Raw genomic sequence first — 23,341 nt, 5'->3', positions numbered from 1 at the left:
GCTCAGGCTGCCCTCAGACTCTTGATTCTCCTACCTCTACCCTGAGTGTTAAGCTCACAGGTATGCACCATCATACCCTACTCCTCTTCAGAGATGATGTTTCTCACATCTCTTCCTTCTCTCACACATGCTGGCTCTACTGGGTCCTAGAATGGGCTTGAATAATCAAGAGTCTTCCAAGATACATGCTAACTGAAACAGGGATGGAAACCAGGACAGCCTACTGGATGGAGGAGTCTGGGAAAACCTCAGCAGCACTACATACATATCTGCAATGAACTCGGTTTATTGTTAGAGGTGGAGGTGGCTCTGTTACAGCAGCTGGGAATTGTAGCAGGGACATGTGGGGAGGAGCAGAGCACAGCGGCAGGTAGGGGAGCTAGGAAGAACAGGAGGTGAGCTCCTTTTGGTTTCCCATTGGCTTGGCAAAGAAGGCAAGCCCCGGGGACTGTCAGCGGCTGAGTTTCTCAGTCCAGCAGGGTCTGGTCGGGCTGCTCACTGACTTGCTTGGGGCGAGGTCCTGTCCTGTAGTAGACTTCTCAGCCTGTCTTCACTCTGGAGGAGGTAAGCTATATAGCTCAGCTTCCTCTCTTCCTTCCCCCTCTCCCTCCCCTCCCCCCTCCCCCAGTTCTCTAGTCCAGCCTCCATCTCCCAGAAACTCTATCCAAGAGTTTAGGTTTAGAGAGGCAGCCAGCGTTCCCATTTCAGCTGCAGGATGATAGAGGATTGGAATGTTGGGGGAGTCACACATGGCTAAAGTGGATGTGGATGTCAGGCAGTGGCTTTTTTTTTTAACCCGTTACACACCAGGCCATAGCAGATGACCACATGCAGAGAAGCCAAGCAGGGGATGAGAAGGAATGAGGCTTATTGGACTGGGATAGGTGAAGACTAAGTGATTGGGGCGCTTGGAACAACTGGGGTTGGGGCTCTCCTTGCCCTTTGCGCTGCCCAGGTAGCCTGGTCTGGGCACAGCCTGAGGCTATAAATGGTCTGAAGCAGGGGCTGAGAGATGAGCTCCGTTTTTCCTCTCCCTGGTTCTTGGTCTAAAGAGCTTCAAGTTTTGAGTTGAGACATTCAGATATTTAGGGAAGCAATGAGACAGCATAGCAGCCACATGTCCCCAGGTCCCTACGGAGCCCAGACCCTGGTGGCTAGGGCATGGGAGATGGAAGAAAGGACACAGCTCTGGCTCCTTACTAAAAGTGGCCTTCCCTGCATCATATAAATTATCGGCAATCCTTTCTGGAATGCCAAATAAATAATGAGGTTCTGGAGGAGAGGGTGTTACTCTTCCTCCATGGGGAGGAGTGTGCTGTCTGAAACCCATCCTCACCCAAGACCAGCATTTGGCAGTGCTAGGAGAGGGAATTACTCTAGGGGTTTCAGGCATCAGATGAAATTACCTTTCATAATTTTGTATCCCCCCCCAATTGCCTTTGGTTTTGAAACCCCCAGGAAGAGATGAGGGGAAGGACAGGACCTCCCACTTAGCCCAAGTCCTCATAACAGGACAAGGTCCCTGCCCAGCTCTACTTCCCTCAACCCCAGAGGACTCAGCAGTAGCCATTCTCTAAATGAACTGTAGGAGTGGATCCGTGGGGAAGGGAGCGTGGGTCACTCAGAACTCAATCTTGCAGGCTGGAAAGGACTCGTCCTGCATCACCACCGTGCTGCTGCTAGCCAGGACCAGGACGTTCAGTTGCTGCTGCTGCTCATGTGTTTGCTGATACCACTCACGAGTCACCTCCGTGTCGTGAGTGGGAATCAGAGTCACCTACGAGGAAGAAAACACGCCTGAGTGAGAATCTGGAGTAGAGACAGATGAGGGAGAAGGCAAACTGGGCGTCTCAAACATTCCTGCTCCCCATACAAAGGGAGCTCCAAGGACCCTGTCTTTTTGTGACTAGGGGCTGTGTCCTACTGTTGGCCTCTGACAGAGCTTTGACCAGATTCTGACTTTGTGTCTCTTGCTACTCACCTGAAGGTTCTCCCCCCACTGGGCCTTGCCTTCCAGCAGGGCATCCAGAACAGCCCGGCTTGGCTCGCCATTGGCAGGGTCATTTCCACTGACCACATAGTAGGATGCACGCACTCGGCGGAAGAAGTCCTGATCTGCAGTCTTGCCGCTGCAGTGATTTGGAATATAGGCAAGATCCACATACACTGGAGCGCCAGAACCACCCTTGGAGCCCAGGGCTGCTGTAGAGAAAGCAGAATGTATTGTAAAAATAATAACAAAACAAAACAAACAAAAACCAAAACTTGGTCACCTCCCCTCTTGCTTGAACAGCTGGAGCCCTTACTAGCCCACACCTACTCCAACCCACAGTGTCTCCCGCTTTCCTGATATACTCACTGGATCCTGCCTTGAGGCCATTGACTAAGCCTTTGGACATGGGGCTGTGACTATCCTTTTCTTCTGCTGAGGTGACCTGACTTGGAGTGCTCCGTGGTCGGGGTAGGGCCCGGGATGTTCGATCTGTAGGCCCTTTGCCAGGAGTAGGTGACCGTTTTCCCCGAATATCCAGACGCCGAGCAGGAGATGCAGGCTTGGCCCGGCCAGGGGCCCTACGCCCAGGCCGCCCCTGCACCTTTTCTCGTAGTCTCTCAACCCTCCCAGACTCTGAGCTGAGGCCCTCAGGGTCAGCCATGCAAACATCTGGTCGAGGAGGGGATGGGCGGGGGTCTGGTAGGGGGGCTGGGGGTGGGTCATGGCCAGGTCTGGGGTGGTGAGTTCCACTAACTCCCCCAGCTTTGTCCACAGGCAAGAAGTCCCCATCTTCATCTGAGTCAAGGGCTGCCTCAGCTGTGATGGATGGACACTCCTCAGTTTCTGGTGGGACATCAGAATCTGACTGTGAGGAGCCTGAGTCGCTGACTGATGTGGGGGGTGTCTCATCAGCCATAGGGCATGGACCTCCCGTGGCCCCTGGCCTCCCTGCCCGGCGCCGCCCTCCTTTTCCTGCCAGCCGAGCTTCTTCCGTTGAAAGGTCACTGTCATCTGTGGATGGGGGCAGAGGAGGGTTCAGGAATGAGGGGGAAAGCTCCCCGCAGTGAGGACGGGGATCTGTAGCACATCCCTGAGGTCCAGCCTCGACTTCAGAAGAAAGACTGCAGGGTGGGCCCCCGGAGCTTTTCCCAGGACCCAGTGGCTGCTCAGATGAGAGAAGTGTATCGGGCCTAGAGCTCCTTTCAGCTCCTTCAGGCCAGGACCCTCGTTCCCAAGCGTGACCCGCTTCAGCCTCTTCTTTTTCTACCGTGGCTGTGGCAAACCCTGGGGGATTAAGGCTGGTTTCTCCTGGACCATTGGCCTCATGATCTCCAGAGTGGCTCAGGAAGGGGCTTGGCTTCTTGGTGAGTTCCCCTGAGCACTCCAGGCGGCAGGGCAGGGTACCATCACCCAAGTCTCCAGGCAGGCTTGGAGCTGGAGCTGGAGCTGGAGCTGGAGCTGGAGCTGGAGCTGGAGCTGGGGCTGGGGCTGGAGCTGGAGCCAAGTCCAGTGAAGCTAAGGGAGCTGGGCTCAGAGGAGTGAGGTCCCAGAGGCTGTGGGCAGCTGGCTCTTTTCCTGGGCCCAATTCTCCAGCACTCTGTTCAGCCGCCTCTAGACCTAGAGGGAAGCGTTCAGCCACACTTGAAATCACAGGAGTGGTAGCCTCAGAAGAAGACCCTTCAGACAAGGCTGGCGAGGCAGGTCGGGGCAGATTGGAGAGAAGAGGGGCCCCAGGAGAGCTGGGTGAAGGGAGTTGGGGCAGTGAGGAATCTAGGCTGGGTGCCTTGGTCACTTCCAGGTACTCATCATGTCGGGTTCTGGTTGGAGTTCCTGGAACCAGGGCCAGAGCTCTGTCCCCAGAGAAGGCAAGTGAGCCACAGGGTGCAGAACGGGGTTCAGCTGGAGAGGGCAGCTGAGGGGGAGCAGGCTGCAAAGAGGAGAAGCCAAAGGCTGAAGCAGGGAAGTCCAGACTTGGTCGGACAGGCCCTAGGTGTGAGTCTGAAGAAAGGCTGCTGTGTGCCTCAGTTTCAGGCCACAGTGAGGGGTGGCCCACAGGCATGGGGTGATGGGGACTTGGGGACTGGGTCTCTTTCTCGGGCTGTTCACAAGCCCCCTTCTCCAGGTCTGAGTCATTAGTACCATCATCCCAATGACCTCGGCCCAACTCTTTTGAGGATGGGGTCCTCCTGTCTGGGCTACTGCTCATAGTGCTTCCATTAAGAGGGGGACTCGGGTCTTTGCTCAGGGAGATAGGGGCACGAGGGGGCACTGCGGGAGGGGTGAAGCTGGGCTCCAAGTTGGGCCCTAGCTCAGGTTCTTGCCTGGGAGGTACAGTGGGTCCTGCCAGAGCTGCATAGCTAAAAGTTGGAGTGTCAGATTGGAGATTTGGGGGTGAGACAGGGGAGGAAGGCTCCTTCTCTGCAGATGTATTGTGGCCAGCAGCCTCCTCCTTGGTTGAGAGGTGTGGGGGCCAGTCCCCGGATGCCCCCAGTGGAGGCTCCCTGGTGGGGCAAGCAGGGCCAAGCCCAGTAAGCATCATCTGTTCATAGATGTCTGCATACTGAAAGCTTCTCTCGTCGGGATAGGGTGTGGGCTCTCTCTGCTCTGGCTCAGTCTGCTCAGTATCCCTGGTGATGTGGCTCTCGCCAGCCTCTGGGAGCTTTGAACTGAAGGAGCTGCTGTCAGGAGCTCCAGCCTCACCCTCTCCTTCCCTTTCCCCTTCAGCTTTGCGATAGTCCTTCCCTAAGGGGGAGTATGGGCCACCTTCCAACTCAGCTGCCCCCTCCTGCACCGCAGCCACCACACTGTCATATTCAGCTATGCCCCAGGAGAAGGGCACAGGAGTATGTGGCTCTGGGGCAGGTGTCGGGGGAGCTGGAGCTGGAGAGAGGGGTGCAGGAGGCAGGGGCCTGTCCTTAGGTACCCATGGTGGGATCTCAGCTAGCCATGAAGGGGTGGTAGCTTCATTCCTCGTGGGTGGTGTAGACTTAGTGTCTGGGACAGGGCTTTCTTGTGCTGGGGCAGAAGAAACGCTCTGTCCAGTCATCTCAGGTGGGGATGCTGGAGGGGAGATGATCTCAAAGGGAGAGCGAGTCAGTTTGTCCTCTTCCTCTGGTGGCAGGCCAACTGGTGACTCAGCAAGCCAGCGCTCTACTTCCAGCCCCTTCTGTGGCAGGGGCTCCGGGAAATCCTTGAAATCTGAGGTCCAGGGACTCCGGGGAGTGTGCTGCAGTGGGGTTATTTCTTGTTCATCTGGCCCCTCATCAAGAAAAGTACTTTCACGTTCCTCAGAGTACCGTGGACGGGCTCCTTGGCCATCCAGCTCATGGGGGAACCAGACCTTCCTCTCACTGCTTAGCTCCCTCCAGTATGCATCCTGCTGTAGGGTTATGTCTCTGTCCCTCCAATACCTGACTTCTTGCTCAGGAGACTTGCCCTCCCAGGCTGGAACAGGCTCTTTCTGGCCTCCCACTGGCTCTCCTCTGGTTGGAGATGTTTCTCGCCATCCCTGGACCACATCCTGCTCCTTCCAGTATTTCTCTTCCTGCTCTCGAGCCTTGCCCTCCTCTGCTGGGCTCTCTTCCAGTCCCAAAGCTCTGGTCTTCTCCAGGACAGCTCCATCCTGCTGCTCCACACCCTTGGCCTTTTCTGGAGACTTTTGGTCAAGGACCATCTGTTTTGGTGTTGTGGCTTTGTCTTCCAGGAAAGAGCTCTTCTGCCCCTGAGTTTTGTCCTCTTTTAGGGCCCCATCTTTATGTTCAGCAGACCTGTTGTTTTGGTCCAAGGCAACACCCTCCTTTCCTAGGGCCCAGTCTTTTTGTTCTAAAGCCTGTTCTTTCTCTTCTGGGGCCTCATCCTTCTGTTCTTTATCATCAGCCTTTCTTCTGTGTTCTAGAGCTCTGTCTGTCTGTGTTGGCTCGGGGATGCTGTGCTCTGGAGCCCTGTCTTCCTGTACCAACACTCTATCTTTCTCTTCAGGAGTCTTATCTCTCAGCTCTAAATGCTTGTCCTTTTGTTCTAAATCTCTGTGCTCTTGTGCTCTGTCTCTTGATTCAGTGGTCTGAGTCTGTTGCGGGGCTGTGTCCCTTTGTTCTGAGGCCTTGTCCTTCTCTGCTGGGCCCTGGTCCTCCTGATCTAAGTCTTTGTCTTTGGGTTCTGGGCCCTCGTCCAGCTCTACAGCCGTGTCTTTTTTGTCCAAGCCTCTGTCCCTCTGTTCTGAAGTCTTGCCCTGCTGTCCTCCAGGCCTGCTCTCCTCATCCAGAGCCTCATCTTTCTGATGCATGACCGAGTCCTGCTCGACAACAGCGACCTTCTCCGGCAGAATCTGGTCCTTCGGCTGTGGGGTTTCACTCTTTAGCTCGAGTTCTTTCTCCTTCTGCTCAGTGGTTCTGTCTTTCAACCCTGGAGCTTTACCTTCCCACTCTATGGCAAGGTCCTCCATGGCGGGACTTGACAGAGACTCAGGACTCTTGGTGAGGGAGCTATCAGAGGTCATAAAGTGTCCACCAGGGCCTGTGATCTCCCCAGGTGAGTGTTTCCTATCACCTGGCAGGGCAGAGTGAGAGAAAGAACTGCCAGCTAAATTTCCAGCAGGGCTCTCATCTGTGAGATCTGCCTCTCCAGCAGCCTCAGCTGTGAGCGGTGACACTGTGGATGTGTGGGGCTCTGGAATAGACACAGGAGCTAGGTGGCAAGAGGTGTCCTCCACCTTCATCAGAGGCCTCTTTTCTTCCTTTCCTAGGCTTAATTCTCCAAACTGGAGGGTGCCAAGGCTTTCTGGAGAGAGCTGCTTAGAAGAGATATCCAGAGAGGTCTCCTTGCTAGGACTCTCTTCTGAGAAAGAAAGTGACTGGGTGTCTTCTGGGGACACCATTGGCCAAAGGTCTTTGTGTAGCTGCTGCGCTTTCAGGCTACAGGGAGACCTGGGGGTGGCTTCTTGTTTGGCAGTGTCTGGAGAGACCACACTGAGGACAGACAGGGACTCTGCATCTTCAGGGGAAAGGCTTTGATCAGTAAACCGAAGTACTTCATCTTTCTGAGGTTCTGTGGGTTCTTCAAGTGCTGTCCTCACTTCTCTGGAAAGGTTTCCTGCTCTGAGAACTGAACCTGCCTCTCCAGTCTCAAACACTATTGCTTTGTCTTGTTCTGGCAACAGTTGAATAGTACAGCCAGTCTGACCCCCAACGATGCTCACAGCTATGTCCTGGGCTTGGGGGCTCCTGGAAAGAGGTACTTTCCCCTCTTCTGATATGTCCTCCTCAGGCCCTGCCTTAACTGTCTGCTCGTCAGCATCTTCCTTGCTCACACCTGGAGTATGCTTTGTGTCTCCCCAGGAATCTTCCTGAAAGTCTTGAGGCTCAGACTTTTCTTCTACTGGTGACTGATGAAAGGGTGTGTGGGCAGCACTAGGTGGGCCAGATGGTGGAGGAGACGCCATTTTCACCGTGCTGTCATCTGGGCTGAGGCACCGTTCCTCCACTTCTCCGAGGGCTGGTTCCCCAGGATGCAAGGCATGTCCAGGGGCACCAAACACAGCAGCATACTGACTGGACAGTTTCTCAGTCGCCATTACGTTTTTTTCTTCCTTTCCCACAGTCTTCTCCCCCGTCAAGCCTCTCCCCACAGCCTCTCCTTTCTTCTCCGACTCCCCAGTCACAGAGAAATCCTCACAGGGTGGTGACTTGAAGCCCTTGTCTTCTTCCAGGGAAGAGGTGGGTGAGATGGTGCCAGCTGATGGCACATAGTCCAAGCCTTGAGTGGCTTCAGTGCGGGAAGAGGGGATACTTGTGACAGTGTCAAGCAACAGGGAGCTCTTGCCTGTCTCCTCCGTCTGGGGAGCTGTGAGTGAAGCCACAGATTGGTCCTCAGCCACTGATGTGGCAAAGGAAGAGAGTTTGTCACACTCAGTGATTGATGTGGCTGAGGACACATGTTCCTCTTCAGCCAGAGGGGCAGCGACCATGTTGGGAGGGTAGGTGAGTTCAGTCTCAGGTGCCCCGTAAGTTTTGCTCGAGGTGGCTGGAACAGCACTATCTGCAGACTGGCTGGCTTCAAAGGGGCCAGGACCTTCAGGCCCAGAAAGGTCATAGGTACTTGTAGGAAATCTGGGTGGGGCTGGGCGTTCATCTGGCTCATCATGGATCTCTTCATCTGAAATAGTCTGCTCAGTCTCTGAGTAGCCAGGGATTGTCTCATCCTGGATGTAAGAGACATGCTCAGTGGCTCCCGCAGGTGTGGCCAGGCTGCTTAGGAATGATGCCGCCTCCTTCTCAGGTGCCTTAGCCTGGAATCCCAATTCCCGGCTGCCAAGAGCCTCTCTGCTCTTTGGGATTACCTTTAAGGCTTCCTGCATATGTTTTTGATAAAAACTCTCAGCCTTTGTCTCTTCCTCTTCCTCATCTGAAGGGTGAACCTCCTCCATTTCTTCTAACTCAGCCTTTTCTATAACATCCTCCTTTACCTCAGGTTCGCTCTCCTCCCTGGCAGCAGTGTTCTCTGCAGTCAACTCTGCCTCTCTTTGCTTCCTTTCCTCCCAGGTTTCTTTCTCTTTCGCTACCTCAGCACCTGAGTCTGGGCCTCTGTCCTTGCTTCCTTTATCCTCAGGAAAGTCTGGGATGACCTCTTTCTCCCTTTCCACATGTTCTTGCTCCAGCACTGGGCCAGAGGGTTGGGTCGCCTGGATGGATGTGCTTGGGTGTCCCTGCTCTGTGGCATCTGCAGGGAGTGGTTTCTCACCCAGTCCTGTGTCCCTTTGTTCAGCCAGCAAACCTCTCTCCTCACGCTTCAACTCCTCAAAGTCCTGTGTGAGGTCCTCTGGAGAGGACAAGGCCAACTCTCTGTGCCCACTGACAGCTGGAGGTGGTGCAGCCCCCTTCTGGGCTGGGGGTGTCCGGGGCTCAGAAGACAACTCCTTTTCTCCACGGGCGGCTCGGCCTTTGTCCACCTTGATCCTTCCAGGGGCCTTGGCTTTGTAGAGGGTCTTCCGGACCTCAGGGGTAAAAGGCTTCAGGTCTGGCTTAGAGAATTTCTTTACCTCGGGTTTGGTGTCTTTCCTCTTTTCATCCTTCTTGGCATCCTTTTTCTCTTCCTTCCTTCCTTCCTCCTTCTTGAGTTCCTTCCTTTCCTTCTTGATCTCCTTTTTCTCCTTGTCCCTTTTCTCCTCCAGCTTTGAAATCTTCTCCTTCAGGTGCTTCTTGCCTACTTTATCCTTGATCAGCTTCCTCTTCTCAGCCTTCAGTGCTTCACTGGACTCTGTCCTCACCCTCTCTGGCTTGGAGGGTTTTTCAGGGGGCTTCTCGGACGGTTCTTTTGCTTTCTTTTCTGACTTGGCTAACTCCTTGGCCAGCTCTGAGCGGGCCTCCTTGGCTCCCTCTTCTAACACTTCCTCCCGTTTGGCCAGCTTGCTCACTGCTGTCTTGGGAGCAGCCTTGAGGCTCTCCTTGCTGTCAGCCCGATGTTTGATTTTGCTGGGTTTCAAGTTGGCAGGCACGGCCCCAGCAGCCAGGTCCTTCTGTGTTGCCACAGGGTAGCGCAGGAAGTCCAGGTGCCGAAGCTTTTCCAAGCCCTCTAAGATCTTGTTCTGGGGAGCATTTCCTGGGAAAAGCACACGCACAATCTTCTCAGTAGGGTTGGCTGGGAGCCATACCACCAGAGCAGTGATGGAGGTCAGGTAGGGGACAGAGATCTCTGCTTCCTTCCCATTGGCCAGTACAATGCCTGTCTTGGCTTTACTATTGCCTGCCCACTTCTGCATGAGAAACTGCATCTCTTTACTGTCCTTGACAGGGTTGAGGACATACATGTCCAGCCTACCTACACCCATTTTGTGGAAGAGGGTCAGCGGCTCGATGGTGTTACTGACCACACGATACAGAGGCTCGGCTTGGATGCCTAGGCGGTTTAGGTGCTGAAGAGTGAGGCAGGCCTCTTCAATGCTACGCTTGGCCTTGCGGGAGGCATCGGGCAGCCGGAGCTTCTCAGGTACATTGAAGAACACAACTCCAAGCTCAGGGGAGATGAGGTTCTTCACCCAGTCGCTGTAGCTGCTGGAGCCCTGGGACTGCTCCTCCTCTAGCTCTGCCACTTTGCGCTGGAGGAGCCCGTTGATGCCCGGCAGATTGTCAGCCCCAATGTGTGTGAGCAGCACAGAGTCGATGCGGTCCAGGTGCCGTACCAGCTTCCAGAAGCAGGACTTGCGATCCGAACCACCGTCCACCAGGATGTTAAAGCCATTGACAGCAAAGAGAGCAGAGTCCCCACGGCCACCAGGGAAGATGTAGCAGCAAGGTTTGGAGAGTTTGAGGAAGCCTCCTGAGGTGGGGGGTTCAAGCAGGTCAAAGGGGGACGGCACATCCACAGTCTCAGAGACATACTCGGAGAACTCGGCCACACCATCCATGGTGGGTAGCACAGGCTCAGGATTTAGCCGGAGGTGCAAGGTCTCTTGGGAACTAGACAGTCCCAGGTGGCTCCAGTCACCCTCCCCTAAGCAGGAAACAGTGAGGAAGGCCTGGATCCCAGGGTCTCTATTGCTAAGCAACTGGGCAATCTAGAGGAACAGGAGAGAGAAGCTGATCAAATCATCGGGGTTATCTTAGTCGGACTCAGATTCAGTCCCCTATTCTTTACCTGTTTCTGAGGTAAATGCCTACCTCCTGTCAGGCTTCCTGATAGTTTTATTTAAGATTTCCCCTTCCTGGCCTTTCTCCCCACAACTTAAATCCTGGCCCCTGGCCCCTTCTTCCAAGACACTCATCAGGGAACTCACCTCAGGTTTGTGAAGGACCTGGACAAAGTTTTGATACGAGTAGGTACCACTCTGTAGGATAAGGTCTCCCTCAGGTTCTAAAGTTTGTCCACTTAAGATAAGGAGTTTGTGAGCTGATGGGCTGCTAAGAAGATGATGAACCTGAAATGGAGGGCAGAGAGGGCACAGGTAAAGGCACCCAGGGAAAGGCACTGGAAATCCCTGCCCCACCCCCTTCAGTAGGAAAAGGACATGTTCCTCACTCCTTATTCCCCAGAGTGGGGCTAAGGATCACAAGTCAGTTCAGATGGTGGCCCGAGATATAGAGGCGCTGCAAAGAGTTAGGTCACAGCACTCAGAACAAGCAAGGGTTGGCACTGGCCTTACCTCTGAGCTGACACTGTCTGAGCTGGGGTTGACTAGGACGATGGTCTCGAGGATTTCACTCTGGTGGCAGAGGGTCCTCTGGCCTGAAGGAGAGATGTAGGCATTTGTACTGAAATCAGTAGGTATTGACTTAAAATGAGAAGTACTGTGAGTGGCAGGGGAGGAAAGTGGGGTACAGGGGAAACAGAGTCCGAGTTAACTTCAGACCCTGCCTGCCGTCTAGGCTAACACTAAGGAAGGCCTAGGAACTGCCTCCCTCCAACCCTCCCTTTTCAGGGCTTCTCCCTCCTCTCCCCAACAGTAGCAGACTGCTACTACTCCCCTCCTTCTTCTGCCACACCCTCTGCTGCCCAGTCCCCGCCCTTTTGCCTAGAACTTCAGCCCCAGACTGCCCTGTTGACAAGAAGCTTTTTGTCCCTCTGGAGCACTAAGTTCCTGGTGCTGCCTGGGGATTGGGGTGGGGGCCGGCGAAAACTAAGCTGGAGGGAGGGCTCCGGGGATGTCGGTCTTTACCGAGCTTTCTCTGCCTTTGCCCTTGGTCAGTAGTAAGGAGATAGGAACTTCTGTCTCTATAGATTCCCCATTCTTTCCACCCCAAGTCCCCTATCCAAGGAGAGAATCCCTGTTCAAGAAGATTATGGAGATATGTGGCAAGTGGATTCTTGGAGTGCACAGAGGATTCTAACATGCTATTTTGTTTTCTGACTCTGTCAAACCTTCCGTCAGAGCCATGCATACTGTGTTCCCAAGTATTTCACAGATCCCTCTCCCATGTTTCCTTCACTCATGTGCCCAGGCCTTAGGGACACCTAGCTCACTGCAGAACTCATCATCCCCTGTGATCCATTCCTTGCCTCAGCCTGTGAGTACAGAAAGTTGGGTTGGTCCAAAACAAGAAACAGAGCCAGTGATGCTCTCTGCCAAGCATCCTAGGACTGGAAGTACAAAGAGAACTGACTCCTGCAAGCTGTCTTCTGACCTACCTATACAAGCATGCACACACACACACTACAAAAATAAAAACAGTAGCAAGCTGGGCATGGTGGCATACACCTTTTAATCGGGAGACAAAGACTGGTGGGGTTCTGTAAATTTAAGGCCAGTTAAGTTCCAGGACAGCCAAAGCCACATAGAAAATTCTATTCCAAAAAAAAAAAAAAAAAAAAAAAAACCTAACCAAACAAAACAAAACAAAAAAACAAAAACAAAAAACAAAAACAAAAACAAACAAGGAAGGAGAGTCAAGGTATTGCTTAGGAGGGGGAGGGGGGAAAAGATGACACCCTGAATCCTCTCTGGATTCACACAAAACACTAAGCAGTGTAAGTGAAGAACTCGATGGGTGAGACAGATGCTTCCAGGCTCCTGCCTTCCCATCTTCCACTTCCAACACAGTAGCAGTTACATTAGGGTTAACCTTAGAGGCAGCTGGAGGATACTGGGGAGGGGAGGCTCAGAGTCTGTTCCCTGGAGCCCTCTTCTGTGACTCCAACTCCCTTTTCTTTCTGAGGCTGGGACAAGGGTGACTGGGGCCAGGGCCTTTGTTTAGAGGAAAAGCCTTGATGCCAGTGACCAGGCAGAGGCCTACAAATACAGCTCTGGGGAAGATGGGGGTGTAGGAGACTTAAATCCTATGCAAGGCATGTTGGGCCCAAGAGAAGTCCAAGGGTCCTCATCTATGACTTAGGAATGGAGGGATACTTTGAGGTCAGAGGCAGGCAGGAGTAGGGCTTAAGCAGCTAGGGCTCTCAACATCCTTTGCCAGTCTTAAATAGTTCAGATTTAGGAGAGCCAGGACTCCCCATCACAAACAAGGTCACACTTTCAATCTAGGTAGAACAGAAAGACATGTCCTCTCCAGCTACCATCTCTACTCCAGCAGCTTCATGTATCCTCACAAGACCTTTATCCCACTTCTGTTCCTGACACAAGACCCCCAGCCCCACTTCTGGGCAGCTAGTCCATTATATCTCTGATCCCTCCTCAGCCTGGGAGAAAGCCTGGTTTCTCTTTTCTGCTCCCCAGCTCTTCTGATGAAGGGAACTGCTCCCCCCCCCCCCCCCCCACTTTATCTTTGCAGAAGACTTAAGCGATTGGGGCGCTTCTCATAGCCAGTGCTGTGGTTGGGGGTGGGCTTCGGGTGTGAAGCTGAGTGGGCAGGAGGGCAGGTGTCTCTGCAGTGAGGCAGAAGGGGGGGGGGGTGTGTGTTCAGGCAGCTGCAGTTTGCCGCAGTGTGTGAGTGTGCGCGCTGAGCTCAGCCTCCAGCTCCGCCTCCACCCCCCACCCCAGCATGACAAGTCATTTTCTTGGCTGCCTCTGCATGGGGGTTGGGGGTAGAGATGGGGGTGCATATAGAGAGGGACAAGAAACTGGATTCTCTGTTGAAGAGTCCCCATCTTGGGAAGGAAAGCACAGATGAGGTGAGGGTGGGGCCGAGACGGGACCCATGGGGTTGACAGGACCGAGAATGCAGGGCAGCTGCTGAAGAGCCAGAGCTCTCAGAGAGGCCACAAAGGGGGGCTTAGAGCCCCAGGCTCAAGCTAGCCACAGGGAATGGGGTGCGGGCAGCTGAAAACAAACCAGCTAGCCTATGAGGAGGCACATGCCACGTCTTAGTGACCCATTCCTCCTTTCCCTTCCAGAGTGTCACCCCTTCCCTTACTTGGCAAAAACTCGCTGCCACACTCACCCCAGAATAGGGAGCAGTTGAACAATATAGTAGCTGATAACCCAAGGACCCTCCTAGTAGGTAACTTCCCCCCTCCTCTCAGATTCTTCTGTTTTTCCTTAAAGACATAGCCCCCAAATTCCTCCTATGCCCTAGCTGCCAGGCAAAGCCAGTGGCACCACCCTCTATTGCTGCCTCTCAGCTGATGGTCCCTCCCCACCCCCACCTAGTACAGGGGTGGACTGTCACAGCCCCTGTTGGTTCCACTGGCTGTGGATCTAGGCTGAACCCTAAGTCAGTAATGTTCACCTCCTTTCTCCCTCAATCCCAGGCTGCCTTCCTACCAGGCTAGCCCAGGTCCAGATGCATCAGATTTACAAGGTACCAGATATCCCCATCCCAGCTCCTTATCTATCACAGCATCCCATCCTTCTGCCGTGCTGTGCCCTTTGGTTAGGCTCTTACCCTGGGGTGTGGGAGGGCGCCCCTCATGGAGGCATCGGCTCCGGCCTTAGCCTTAGCCGGCAGCTTCAGGGAAGAGTCTGCGGCACTAGGGGTGGGAGTGAGGGGGGGCTGCTTGACGGGGAGGGCGGTGCCAGGGCGGGGAAGAGGGGCTGGTCTGTGACGAGGCACTAGAGACTTAACTATTTCTTGGCCTTCATAGTGTCAATGTTCTGGTGCCTCTGCTTAGCTACTGGGAAGGGGAGGAAGCTAAGGGGTTCTCTAGCAGTTCAAAGAGCCAGAGTGACCTCCTGCAGCTCTCAGGGCCTTCTCCCCAAATCCTGTTTAGTAAAGAAATACTCTCTTAGCATCAACCAAAGGACCAAAGCCCCACACAACCGGGGCAAAGAGCCAGCTCTAGGAGGCAAGAGCTGCATGGGCCCTCCCCCTTCCTCTTAGAAACCATCTGCTGCCTCTCCCCTCAGATGGACCCAGAGAGTGACCTTCAGACACTGCAAGAGCCTGAGACAAAGAGGCTGGGGGGCCATAAATGTAAGGGAGCAGTGTGAGGGTAGTGAGTGACATGATGAGCTGAACCCTGAACCGCAGCAATGTGGAACTGGGGAGGACATTTTACATTGGAGGGTAGTGTGCCGGTCTGGAGCAGTCCCCCACTGGGGTGGGGCACAGGGATCCTGGGAGCTTCATGCAGGTCTGTGCTAACCAGCATGGCTGCCAGAGCACCCACACGAGTTGCTTCTGAGTGCTGGCTGTCAGGAGGCAGTAAAGGGAGGGTAAGGGAGGTTTCTGTCTTTCATTGAACAAGTTAAGGAGAACCAAGCCTGGTGAGGATCATCGCAGGGAGCCCAGGCTCGAGCAAAGCTTTCTCACTAGAGACCAGTCTAACATAAAGTACTCTTTGGATCAGAAATGATCTTATAATGACTCAGTAGGGTGTTTGGGTCCCAGTTGCTCCTCCTCTCCTCTTCTCCCTACTTGTCTTACTTGATCTTGAACAGTCTTACATTGACCTTGTGCCCTCAGTCTCAGCCTCTGTCTTCACCTCAGCTAAATGCTCCAGGATTCAAAGGAAAGGTCTGGAGAGCTGGGGCCCGGTGAGATTTAAACTCTTACATCCTGTCCTCTCCTCTGGAACCCTTCCTGGGTGGGGTCAGCTCCTTCCGCCCACTCACTAGCTAGCCCCAGCCCCAGCCCCACCCCTGCTCCAGCCCCACCCCTGCTCCAGGCTGCCAAAGGCTGCTTTTGAAGGTCAGAGGAGCCAAAATAGTCTCTGCTCTCAACACCCCCCACCCTGCATTAGCTACAGCCAGAGGAGAGAAGTAGCTGAGTCACCAGTACTGGGGGGGGGTGGGAGGGGGAGAGACAGGGCAAACAGAGGGAGAAGAACCCTTCTTGGGATCTAGGATGCAAAGTAGCAACATGCCATATCCGCATTTGAATAGGAGAGGCCATCAGCGGGCAGACATACACAATGTAAACCAGCTCAGTCCTGAGCATCATGGAGTACCCTACCTTCTGCACTGTCATCGCCCTTATTTCACCCTGCCTCCAGCCTCCTGTCTCCTCTCTGCTTTTTAGGGATCTCTCTCAGTGTTTGGGGTGAAGGGGGTGAGGGGTGCGACTTTAATAGACTTTGGGATTGAGAACAAAATACCATCTTCCAACTGAGATCAGAGCCCACCCTTGTTCTCAGCCATACACCCCCATAGCACACCTTGGACGGGATTCCAAGTCACAGTTGGTCTCCTTCTCTCCCCATCTCTAAGCGACCACTTGTGACAGTGAGCCCTTAATTCCTCTCATGTACTGAAATGGTGAGATGCCAAAGAAGAGAGGAGGTCTGAGCAGCCCCTGATTTCACACCCGATGCTACTTTTCTGAACCATGCCACTGTATGATCAGTTAAACAATCTCAGTGCTTGCTTCTGGACTAGGGAGTGCATATTATCAGTGCCACCACCCCCCCAAGGACTGACCTCATCTGAAGAAAAAGTTCCTCTTTCTGCCTAGAATCCTAACCTTGCAATGCACAAGCATCTTTCTCTTGTTGTGGAAGGTTTCAGAATTATCCTAAATCAGAATCTCAGTCTAGATTAGTACTGGGATACCCTAAGTTCTCAGGCCAAACCAAAACTGGAGATGCTTACAGAATGAGGCTTATCTTCTGTTCATTTCTCTCTGACTTCCCATTTCAGATAACAATGTAAACCTCTAATTCAGGATCCTCTGAGCACATGCATGTAGCATGGAGTCAGGCAGAAGGACTCAAAGGAATTCTTCAGCTTTCTTCTCTCTATCCCTCTCACCTCTTTCCAGCTCTCCAGGGTCTTGGGTAGCCCAGGCTGGTCGTGGACTTTTGCTTGTGTAGCTAAGGATGCTCCTATGCCTCTACTTCCCAAGTGCTGGGATTATGGGCCTGCGCCACCACACTAGGCTAGCCCATACGTGTTAGTCTTAGAACATCAATCCTCCCTTCCCTATGGGAGCTCGACAGGGGATGTCTCAGTTTTATTGAAACTCAGTAGTGATGCGTCAGTATGTGTGCCCTCCATTCCCTAACCCCACTATGGATCTGGGGCCTTCTGCATGTTAGGTGGGCTGCACTCCAGACCTTAAGTACAATTGTCAATTGCCCTATGTTTTTCTAAGGCTATGTTAAAAATGAGTAGAAGCTTCAGGGATCTGGAGGGAGGAGTGGGAGCTATAAAGGAAGGCCCCAAATCTCTAACCTTTAAGATTTTTTTTTTTTTTTACCAGACTTGACCAGTAGAAGGAGCTGGGCCACTGACTATATGAGGGCCCCTTCTTTTCTGTATGTGTGTGTGTGGGGGACTATAAATGTTGATGGGGTAGGCCTAGGAATAATCACACTCTTCCTATCATTGTAAGACATATTTTGTTCCTTCATTATTCTGGCCACAGTGGTCTATCCTATGAAGTAGGCCAGAAAGGTCAAACCATGAGACCTTCAGTTCACCCCAGCTCTCGGTTACCTTAACCTATTCACTCAAAGGAGGCTAAAGAAGGAGGCAGTGGCTGCAGCTGCTTTGGGCAGATTGTGTTCAGGGACAGCTGAAAGAAAAGCTAGCAGGGATGGGCTGTGGCTGTGGCTACCTAAAACTGTGTCCCCTCCCCCCAAGAAATTCTCTACTGTTCTCCAGGAACAGAGGCCACCATGGCAATGTCTAAACCTAAAACAAAATCTATATGCTAAAAGTAAGTTAGCATCTTGAGTAGATGGCTCCCAAGCCCCTTGAGGACACCGTAGCAAAACTGATTGAGGACATCAGTGGGTGTTTCTATTCCAGTGCCTGCTTCTGAGAATATGACTCCCTGCAAACCTCTGTCCAAGCATTCCCTTCATCTTAATCCAAAGAACAGCTAAGGACTTTGTCTCAAGTTCCGTCCATTTCTTACAGTACTCAAAGTCTCTATGGCCAAAAAGATGAGAGGCTAGAGAATCCAGGGTGAATCCCTAACAGGACGTAACATCCAAACGTCAGTACTCAGTTGAGCCCCCTGCCATCCCTTTATTCAGCTTTGCTTCTAGGAGTGTCAAGTGGCAAAACTGTCTTTTGGTCATAGGGGATCGTGGAGGATGTCATGACATGGGTCATTGTCAAAATAAGGTAATCTCTGAGGAGCAAGTGGCTAGTTTCGCAGGAAGCCAGTCCTACCAGGAAGATGCCAGCTTCACGGTTTTTAAGCTGCTGCACACAGTCTGAGTGTAAACGAGCTTTAGCTATATCGACCTCATCTTCTCCAACTCTTCCACAGCAGCTCGTGAAAACTCACTGATAAGGAAATGACCAGACTGGCGGGGCAGAAAGAGGTGACTGTCTGCTGTGCTGGACTGTTGAGAGTTAGTAACATGTGACGTCTGTTATTTGATAGCTGTGACTATTGAGTACATGGAATTCACATCCTATAAAACTACAGGAAAGCAAGTGCAGTGGTGCATACCTAAAATTCTAGTACTCAGGAGGTAGAGGCAAGTTTGATACCATCCTAGCCTACATGTGAACTATATAGTAAGATCCTGTTTTGTTGTTGTTGTGTTTTTTTTTTTTTAAGAAAGTTACATTGATTGGTGTGTTAACATTTACAATAATATGGCCAGATGCCCAACACCTTTATCAAGGGATGTAGGACTTTCCTAATTTTCTCCATAGACACCTGCAGTAGAATGCTAATTAAACCCTTATCTCACATTTCTAGACTAGTTCTCCCACCCATCAGACCTGATCTCAGAACCAAGCTTCACAAATCCAGGAGACCTCTGTCCCAGCCTGGATCCCAGGGTGCTGATCTGATCAGCCTTTGGTGGCAGCCTTCTGCTCTGCTCTGAAGATCTGCAGGCTAAGCCCAGAGGAAACAAAAAACGAATCCTGTCAGGTGGGCTGTGAGAAATAAGGGTCTGCGAAGGTGAATGAGGCATTCTGGGATGTTTATAAAGGGGAGCAGGGAAGCTGGGGTGTGCTGAGAGGGAATGCAGAGGAAAAAGGTTTTGCCTGTGAGTTTTTGATCACTTTCTTAGTGCTTCTCAACTGCTGTGTACAAACCATAATCTTCATGACAAAATTGTGCTCTACCATCATAGTGTATGGTTGCAGCATGTCCTGGGCATTATCCACAGCATGCGTGGATAGCTGTGGAGCCATCAAAAGTCCCTCCCGTTTTGCCTACCCAAACCTCCCGCAAGGCCAGTTCTGGTCTGGATACTGAACCCAAAGGACTGAAACAAATAACCCTAGTCCTAACCTTTGACCTCTGAGGAGAAGTGAGCTAGGTGCCGGGTAATGAAGAGTCTCAACTGTTGGTTCAAGTCAAAGGATGATAAGTCAATGTTCCATGAGAGAATCCCTGTAAAAGAAAAAGAAAAAAAAAAGAAAAAAAAAAAAAAAAGAGGGTTCTAAGCAAAGTCATCTGCAGAAAGCACTGTCAAGCTCCTGGGAGAGGAAAGGGAGGTGATGCCTCTAAGGAGAATAGCTAGTACCTGCTTTTTCCCTTTGTGGGAACCTGAGGGCAAAGGGCAGAGTTTAGATTGGATTTGCCAATAAATGAGCTTGTTGTTTTGTTTTGTTTTTCAAGGCAAAACAGTCATGGTAGAAGTAACACCATAAGGGTCTGTTTCCATAATGATCCCTCTTGCCAAATTCGATTCTAGATTTTCCTATGCCCCCTCCCTTACCTCCATCCCTTGCTTCACCCGCAGGTGGCTCCGCAGCACTGCACCACAGGCACAGCTGAGGGAGGTGAGCTGCAGAGCCACGAAGGTCACTCTCTCAACTTGGCTGCCAGCATTCAGAGATTTGAGATGTGTACCCTGCGTTCAAAAATTTCCCCTAAAGAAGAAACTGTAAGGTAGGGACATAGACTTTTCAGGGTCTGGTGAGGACTTTCGGATACGTGGTCAAGACGTTTGGGGGGGGGGGAAGGGGTGTGACCAGAGGGACCCCAAGGTCTGCACGGAGCTCCTCCTGCTCCGGGAGACTGCGGAACAGAATGGGGTATGCAGAAAGGATGGGCAAGCAAGATGTTGGCGGCTCGAGGGGACAGAGGCACGTTCATGGAAGATACAGGTGACAGGGTCGCAGGTTTCGGGAAATGCACATAGAGATGGAGGAGACAGAAATGTGCACTGGGAGACCAATGCAGATGGCGGGGAGACACGGATGGAGTGCTGCGTAAAAGCCAGGAGAGCCGCTCACCTTGTTCAAGGTGGGCCCGTACGGCCCTCAGCTGACTCTCTGTACCGATATCGCCGATCACGATGAGCAAGGAGTATTTCTGCAGGTCCCAGCGCGCTGCCCCTGCCGCAGCACCGGCCTCGCAAAGAGGCTCCGTAGGGTTCTGAGCCGGCGTTGCACCGAGGCTCTGGAGCCCTAGCTCCCTACTTGTCTCCATGGCAACGCTGCCAGGCCGCGCGGTCCCGGCCTCGGTCGCCATGGAAACTCCCGCGGAGTGCAGGCTGGCTGCGTCCGCTGCGGGGAGAGTGCGCGCGGTTCTTAAAGGCCGGAGGCAGGAGCCGTTCATTGGTCACTGCCTGTCTGGGGGCGGGGCTGAAGCGCCGCAGGGGCGGGGCCGGGATGCGGTCCCTGTACCGCGATGGGGTGGTGGCTGCAGTCGTCCACCTGCAGTTTTCCTGACCAAGTGTGTCCCCCACCGACTTGAGCCTGGGTAAGGGTTCTGCGGTACCCAGCCGAAGGCGGAGTCCAAAGCCTCCGCGCGAGAACAACATCTTGTTAGGCTGTGTCTGCGTTGGGCACAGTGTGGGAGGCAGTTCCGCAGCTTCTCCAGAACCTTGGGGAGCCATCTTGCCCTTCGCCGTCTTGGAGTTTCTATTGTGGTCTCTATCTGGCTATTATCGTTGTCTAATTTTTTTTTTTTTCCCTTCGCTGCCTGCCAGGGTCTAGGTTACCAACCTGGGTTTCCCTGTCCTTGCCCCGAGCTCTGGGCGTGGTCAAGCAGGCTGCGCAGTATTGGAGGGGGACAGGATGACCTTCCTACCCTGAGTCCCTGGAGAGTAGTTATTCCAAGGATAGTGGTTGGCTAGTCTCCATCTTTGCTGAGTGCAATGAGCTCAGACTGCAGCAAGGAGGATTTGAGTAAAACCCAGAAAAGACTTCCCAACTACTAGTGATGCGACACAGTGGATAAATTTAGGAGATCGTGTAATTACTGTACAAAACTGAATTAATATTCTCTATCTTTCCCTGTCCTTCTCTCCATCCCTTTCTCTCCCTCCCCTCTCCTCCTCTTGCCTTACCCCCAATTCTCCATTCTTCAAAGAGTCTCCACCACTATAGCTGGTCTTACCCTGAGTCATTCAGTTGTGTGCGTCAGACAGAAGGCCTGTGTTTAGGCCCCAGTTATAATTGCTTTTTCTTTGATTTACCTTGCACTTTGGAGATGGCAAAAGAGAAGAAAGGCTGCGGAGATGGTTCAGTTGGTAAAATACTCCCCTTGAAAGCATGAGTTCAGATTCTCAGAACCGTAAAAAGGGCACACACAGTAGTGTGCCCTTGGCAATTCCAGAGATGGTGAATCCCTGGAAGCTTTCTTGCCAGCTAGGCCAATGAAAGACCCTGGTATCTATAGTACAAAGAAGTAAAGGGTGCCGGGCGGTGGTGGCGCACGCCTTTAATCCCAGCACTTGGGAGGCAGAGGCAGGCGGATTTCTGAGTTCGAGGCCAGCCTGGTCTACAGAGTGAGTTCCAGGACAGCCAGGGCTACACAGAGAAACCCTGTCTCGAAAAACCAAAAAAAAAAAAAAAAAAAAAAAAAAAAAAGAAGTAAAGGGTATCTGAGGAACACTCCAGGTTGTTCTCTTACACTCACATGTACTCACATATGAAATCCCACTCCTTACAAGGATAGGAAAGTGATAATAGCTGATACCACAAGGCTACCAGTGAGCCACGTTCTGATTGTTAAGTACCTCACAGAAATCCTGGCCCTATCATGAAACATACCTAACCAGCCAGTCCCTACTGTAAATACTTTGGACATGCCATGAAAATCTCTTTTGTAGCAGAGACAAGAAAGCAGTATTCTCAGGACATCAGATGGTAGGGTGCCTCTTCCCACACACTGCCAGTTGCAGACCTGAATCTGGAAAATGGTGTGGAAAAAATGTGCAGGCCTTTACTACAATCATAAAGAGTAGCACATGTGGCAGGAAGTCAAAATGGAGTTCGGGGAGAGCAAGGGGACAGTTTCCATAGCAACTGTAGAGCCTTTTAACTAGCAGAGGGTCTCTGTCTAAGGGACAGCATCGGTTAAGTACAGAGTCAGCTCCCATTAAGGCTAACAGAGGTTAGACAATAGCTGTAAATGGTACAGGAGGAATCACACACAGGTTAGATAGTAGGGGCAGAAATAGGAGTCTGATTTCAGACTCTGCTAGAATCAAGTCTTAGTAATTACAGCTGCAAATACGGACTGTAAAAAAAAAAAAAAATCACATGTGTGGTCTGGATACCTACTTAGTGGTCCCTTTGCTAAAGGCAGACAAGGTCATAGCAAGATTGGCTCCAGGCATATCTTCATCATCCTCTTCTGGGTAATGTTTCCATTACCATTACTACAGTACCAGAAAGTATTTTAAAGCAGGATGTAGTGTAGAGTGTGTGTACTAATCCCTTAGTGGATGAGGCAGGAGAATTGCTAAAGTCAAGGCTAGACTGGGCTACATAGTGAGGTCCTAAGTCAAACAAGCAAAACTCCATCAACAACAACAAAAAAATATTTTTAAGTCTTAAATTATACACATATTTGCACAAAGGGCTTTGTAAAGAAAACTGGAGTGTTTATATGTATGTATGTATGCTTCTGATTTTTTTTTCTCTTTTCAAACAGGGTCTCCCTATATAGCCCTGGCTGGCTGAAATGGAACTTACTATGTAGACTAGGTTGGGCTTGAACTCAGAGATTTACCTGTCTCTGCCTTCCAAGTGCTTGAATTAAAGGCATGCTCCAACATGCTTGGTCAGATTTTAATTAATTGATTAATTTATTTTTGTATATCTGTGCCTCTGTGGTGTATGAGCACATGGGTTTGGGTTTGGGTAGCCATGGGGGCTAAAAGAAAATTGGTATTGCAGGAGGTCATGGGCTGCCCAGTGTAGATGCTGGGGACAAACTCTGGTCCTCTGCAAGGACAAGAATCATTCCTAACCACTGAGTATCCAGCCCCTGTGCACCAGAATTTATAATGACTGGAAACACATGGGAAAGACATAGAAAGCTGAATGAAGAAGAGCAGGGTGGTGGCACGAGTCTGTTAGCCTCGAACTTGGGAATTAGAAGCAGGAAGATAAGGAATTCATCTCTGGTTACGCAGTAGCACGTTGGAGGCTACCCCATGCTGCATAACAGACCCTGTCTTGCAAAATGAATAAACAAAGGCCAAGTAACAGGTTTTTACCTGTTTTGTGTCCATGTTTAAAATTCTGCTGTGTCAGAAGTTGTATAGTAAAAGTATGTTACTCAAAGGCCCATCTGTTGGTGTGTGGTGGTTGCAGTCCTTTAATCCTAGCAAAAGTAGGTAGATCTCTTAATTCAAGACCAGCTTGATCTACAT

The 23,341-nt window shown here is 51.9% G+C and overlaps 2 protein-coding genes across 10 annotated transcripts in view; one reads left to right on the top strand and one right to left on the bottom strand.

Moving 5' to 3' along the window:
* Positions 1-270: 270 nt before the first annotated feature.
* Map1a (microtubule associated protein 1A) lies at positions 271-20,234 on the bottom strand. Of its 4 annotated transcripts, none has more exons than XM_034493837.2 (7): positions 19,968-20,234; positions 19,018-19,119; positions 11,127-11,209; positions 10,761-10,901; positions 2,360-10,541; positions 1,982-2,202; positions 271-1,777 (listed from the first exon to the last, which is right to left on the bottom strand). In XM_034493837.2, exons 1-7 carry the CDS (start codon positions 20,203-20,205, stop codon positions 1,622-1,624), a joined length of 9,123 nt encoding a protein of 3,040 aa, XP_034349728.1. In that variant the 5' UTR covers positions 20,206-20,234; the 3' UTR covers positions 271-1,621. The 4 variants fall into 4 exon arrangements, with proteins under 4 accessions (XP_034349728.1, XP_076785690.1, XP_076785691.1 ...); XM_076929575.1 differs by having other exon boundaries at positions 1,982-2,199; XM_076929576.1 differs by lacking the exon at positions 19,018-19,119 and having other exon boundaries at positions 19,968-20,223.
* The window catches only part of Tp53bp1 (tumor protein p53 binding protein 1), a 91,293-nt gene continuing 87,492 nt past the window's right edge, over positions 19,541-23,341 (top strand). For 3 of the 6 annotated variants that reach the window (XM_076929584.1, XM_076929580.1, XM_076929581.1), the window contains exon 1: positions 19,605-19,620. The gene's annotated coding sequence lies outside the window, so the exon portion shown is untranslated. Of the gene's footprint in view, positions 19,621-23,341 lie in introns of all 6 variants that reach the window. The other 3 variants (XM_076929585.1, XM_076929578.1, XM_076929577.1) reach the window with 3 other exon arrangements.

Source organism: Arvicanthis niloticus, chromosome 2, assembly GCF_011762505.2.
Source record: "Arvicanthis niloticus isolate mArvNil1 chromosome 2, mArvNil1.pat.X, whole genome shotgun sequence".
NCBI lineage: Eukaryota > Metazoa > Chordata > Mammalia > Rodentia > Muridae > Arvicanthis > Arvicanthis niloticus.
This window is presented reverse-complemented; position numbering and strand designations above follow the sequence as displayed.

Bases quoted from the DNA above. Each gene is read 5' to 3' on its own strand.
- Map1a (XM_034493837.2), bottom strand. From the start codon at position 20,205: ATGGCGACCGAGGCCGGGACCGCGCGGCCTGGCAGCGTTGCCATGGAG. The intron at 19,120-19,967 runs GTGAGCGGCTCT...TTTCTTTTACAG, and splicing joins ACGGGCCCACCTTGAACAAG to GGATTCTCTCATGGAACATT. The intron at 10,902-11,126 runs GTAAGGCCAGTG...CCTCCATTTCAG, and splicing joins CAGACAGTGTCAGCTCAGAG to GTTCATCATCTTCTTAGCAG.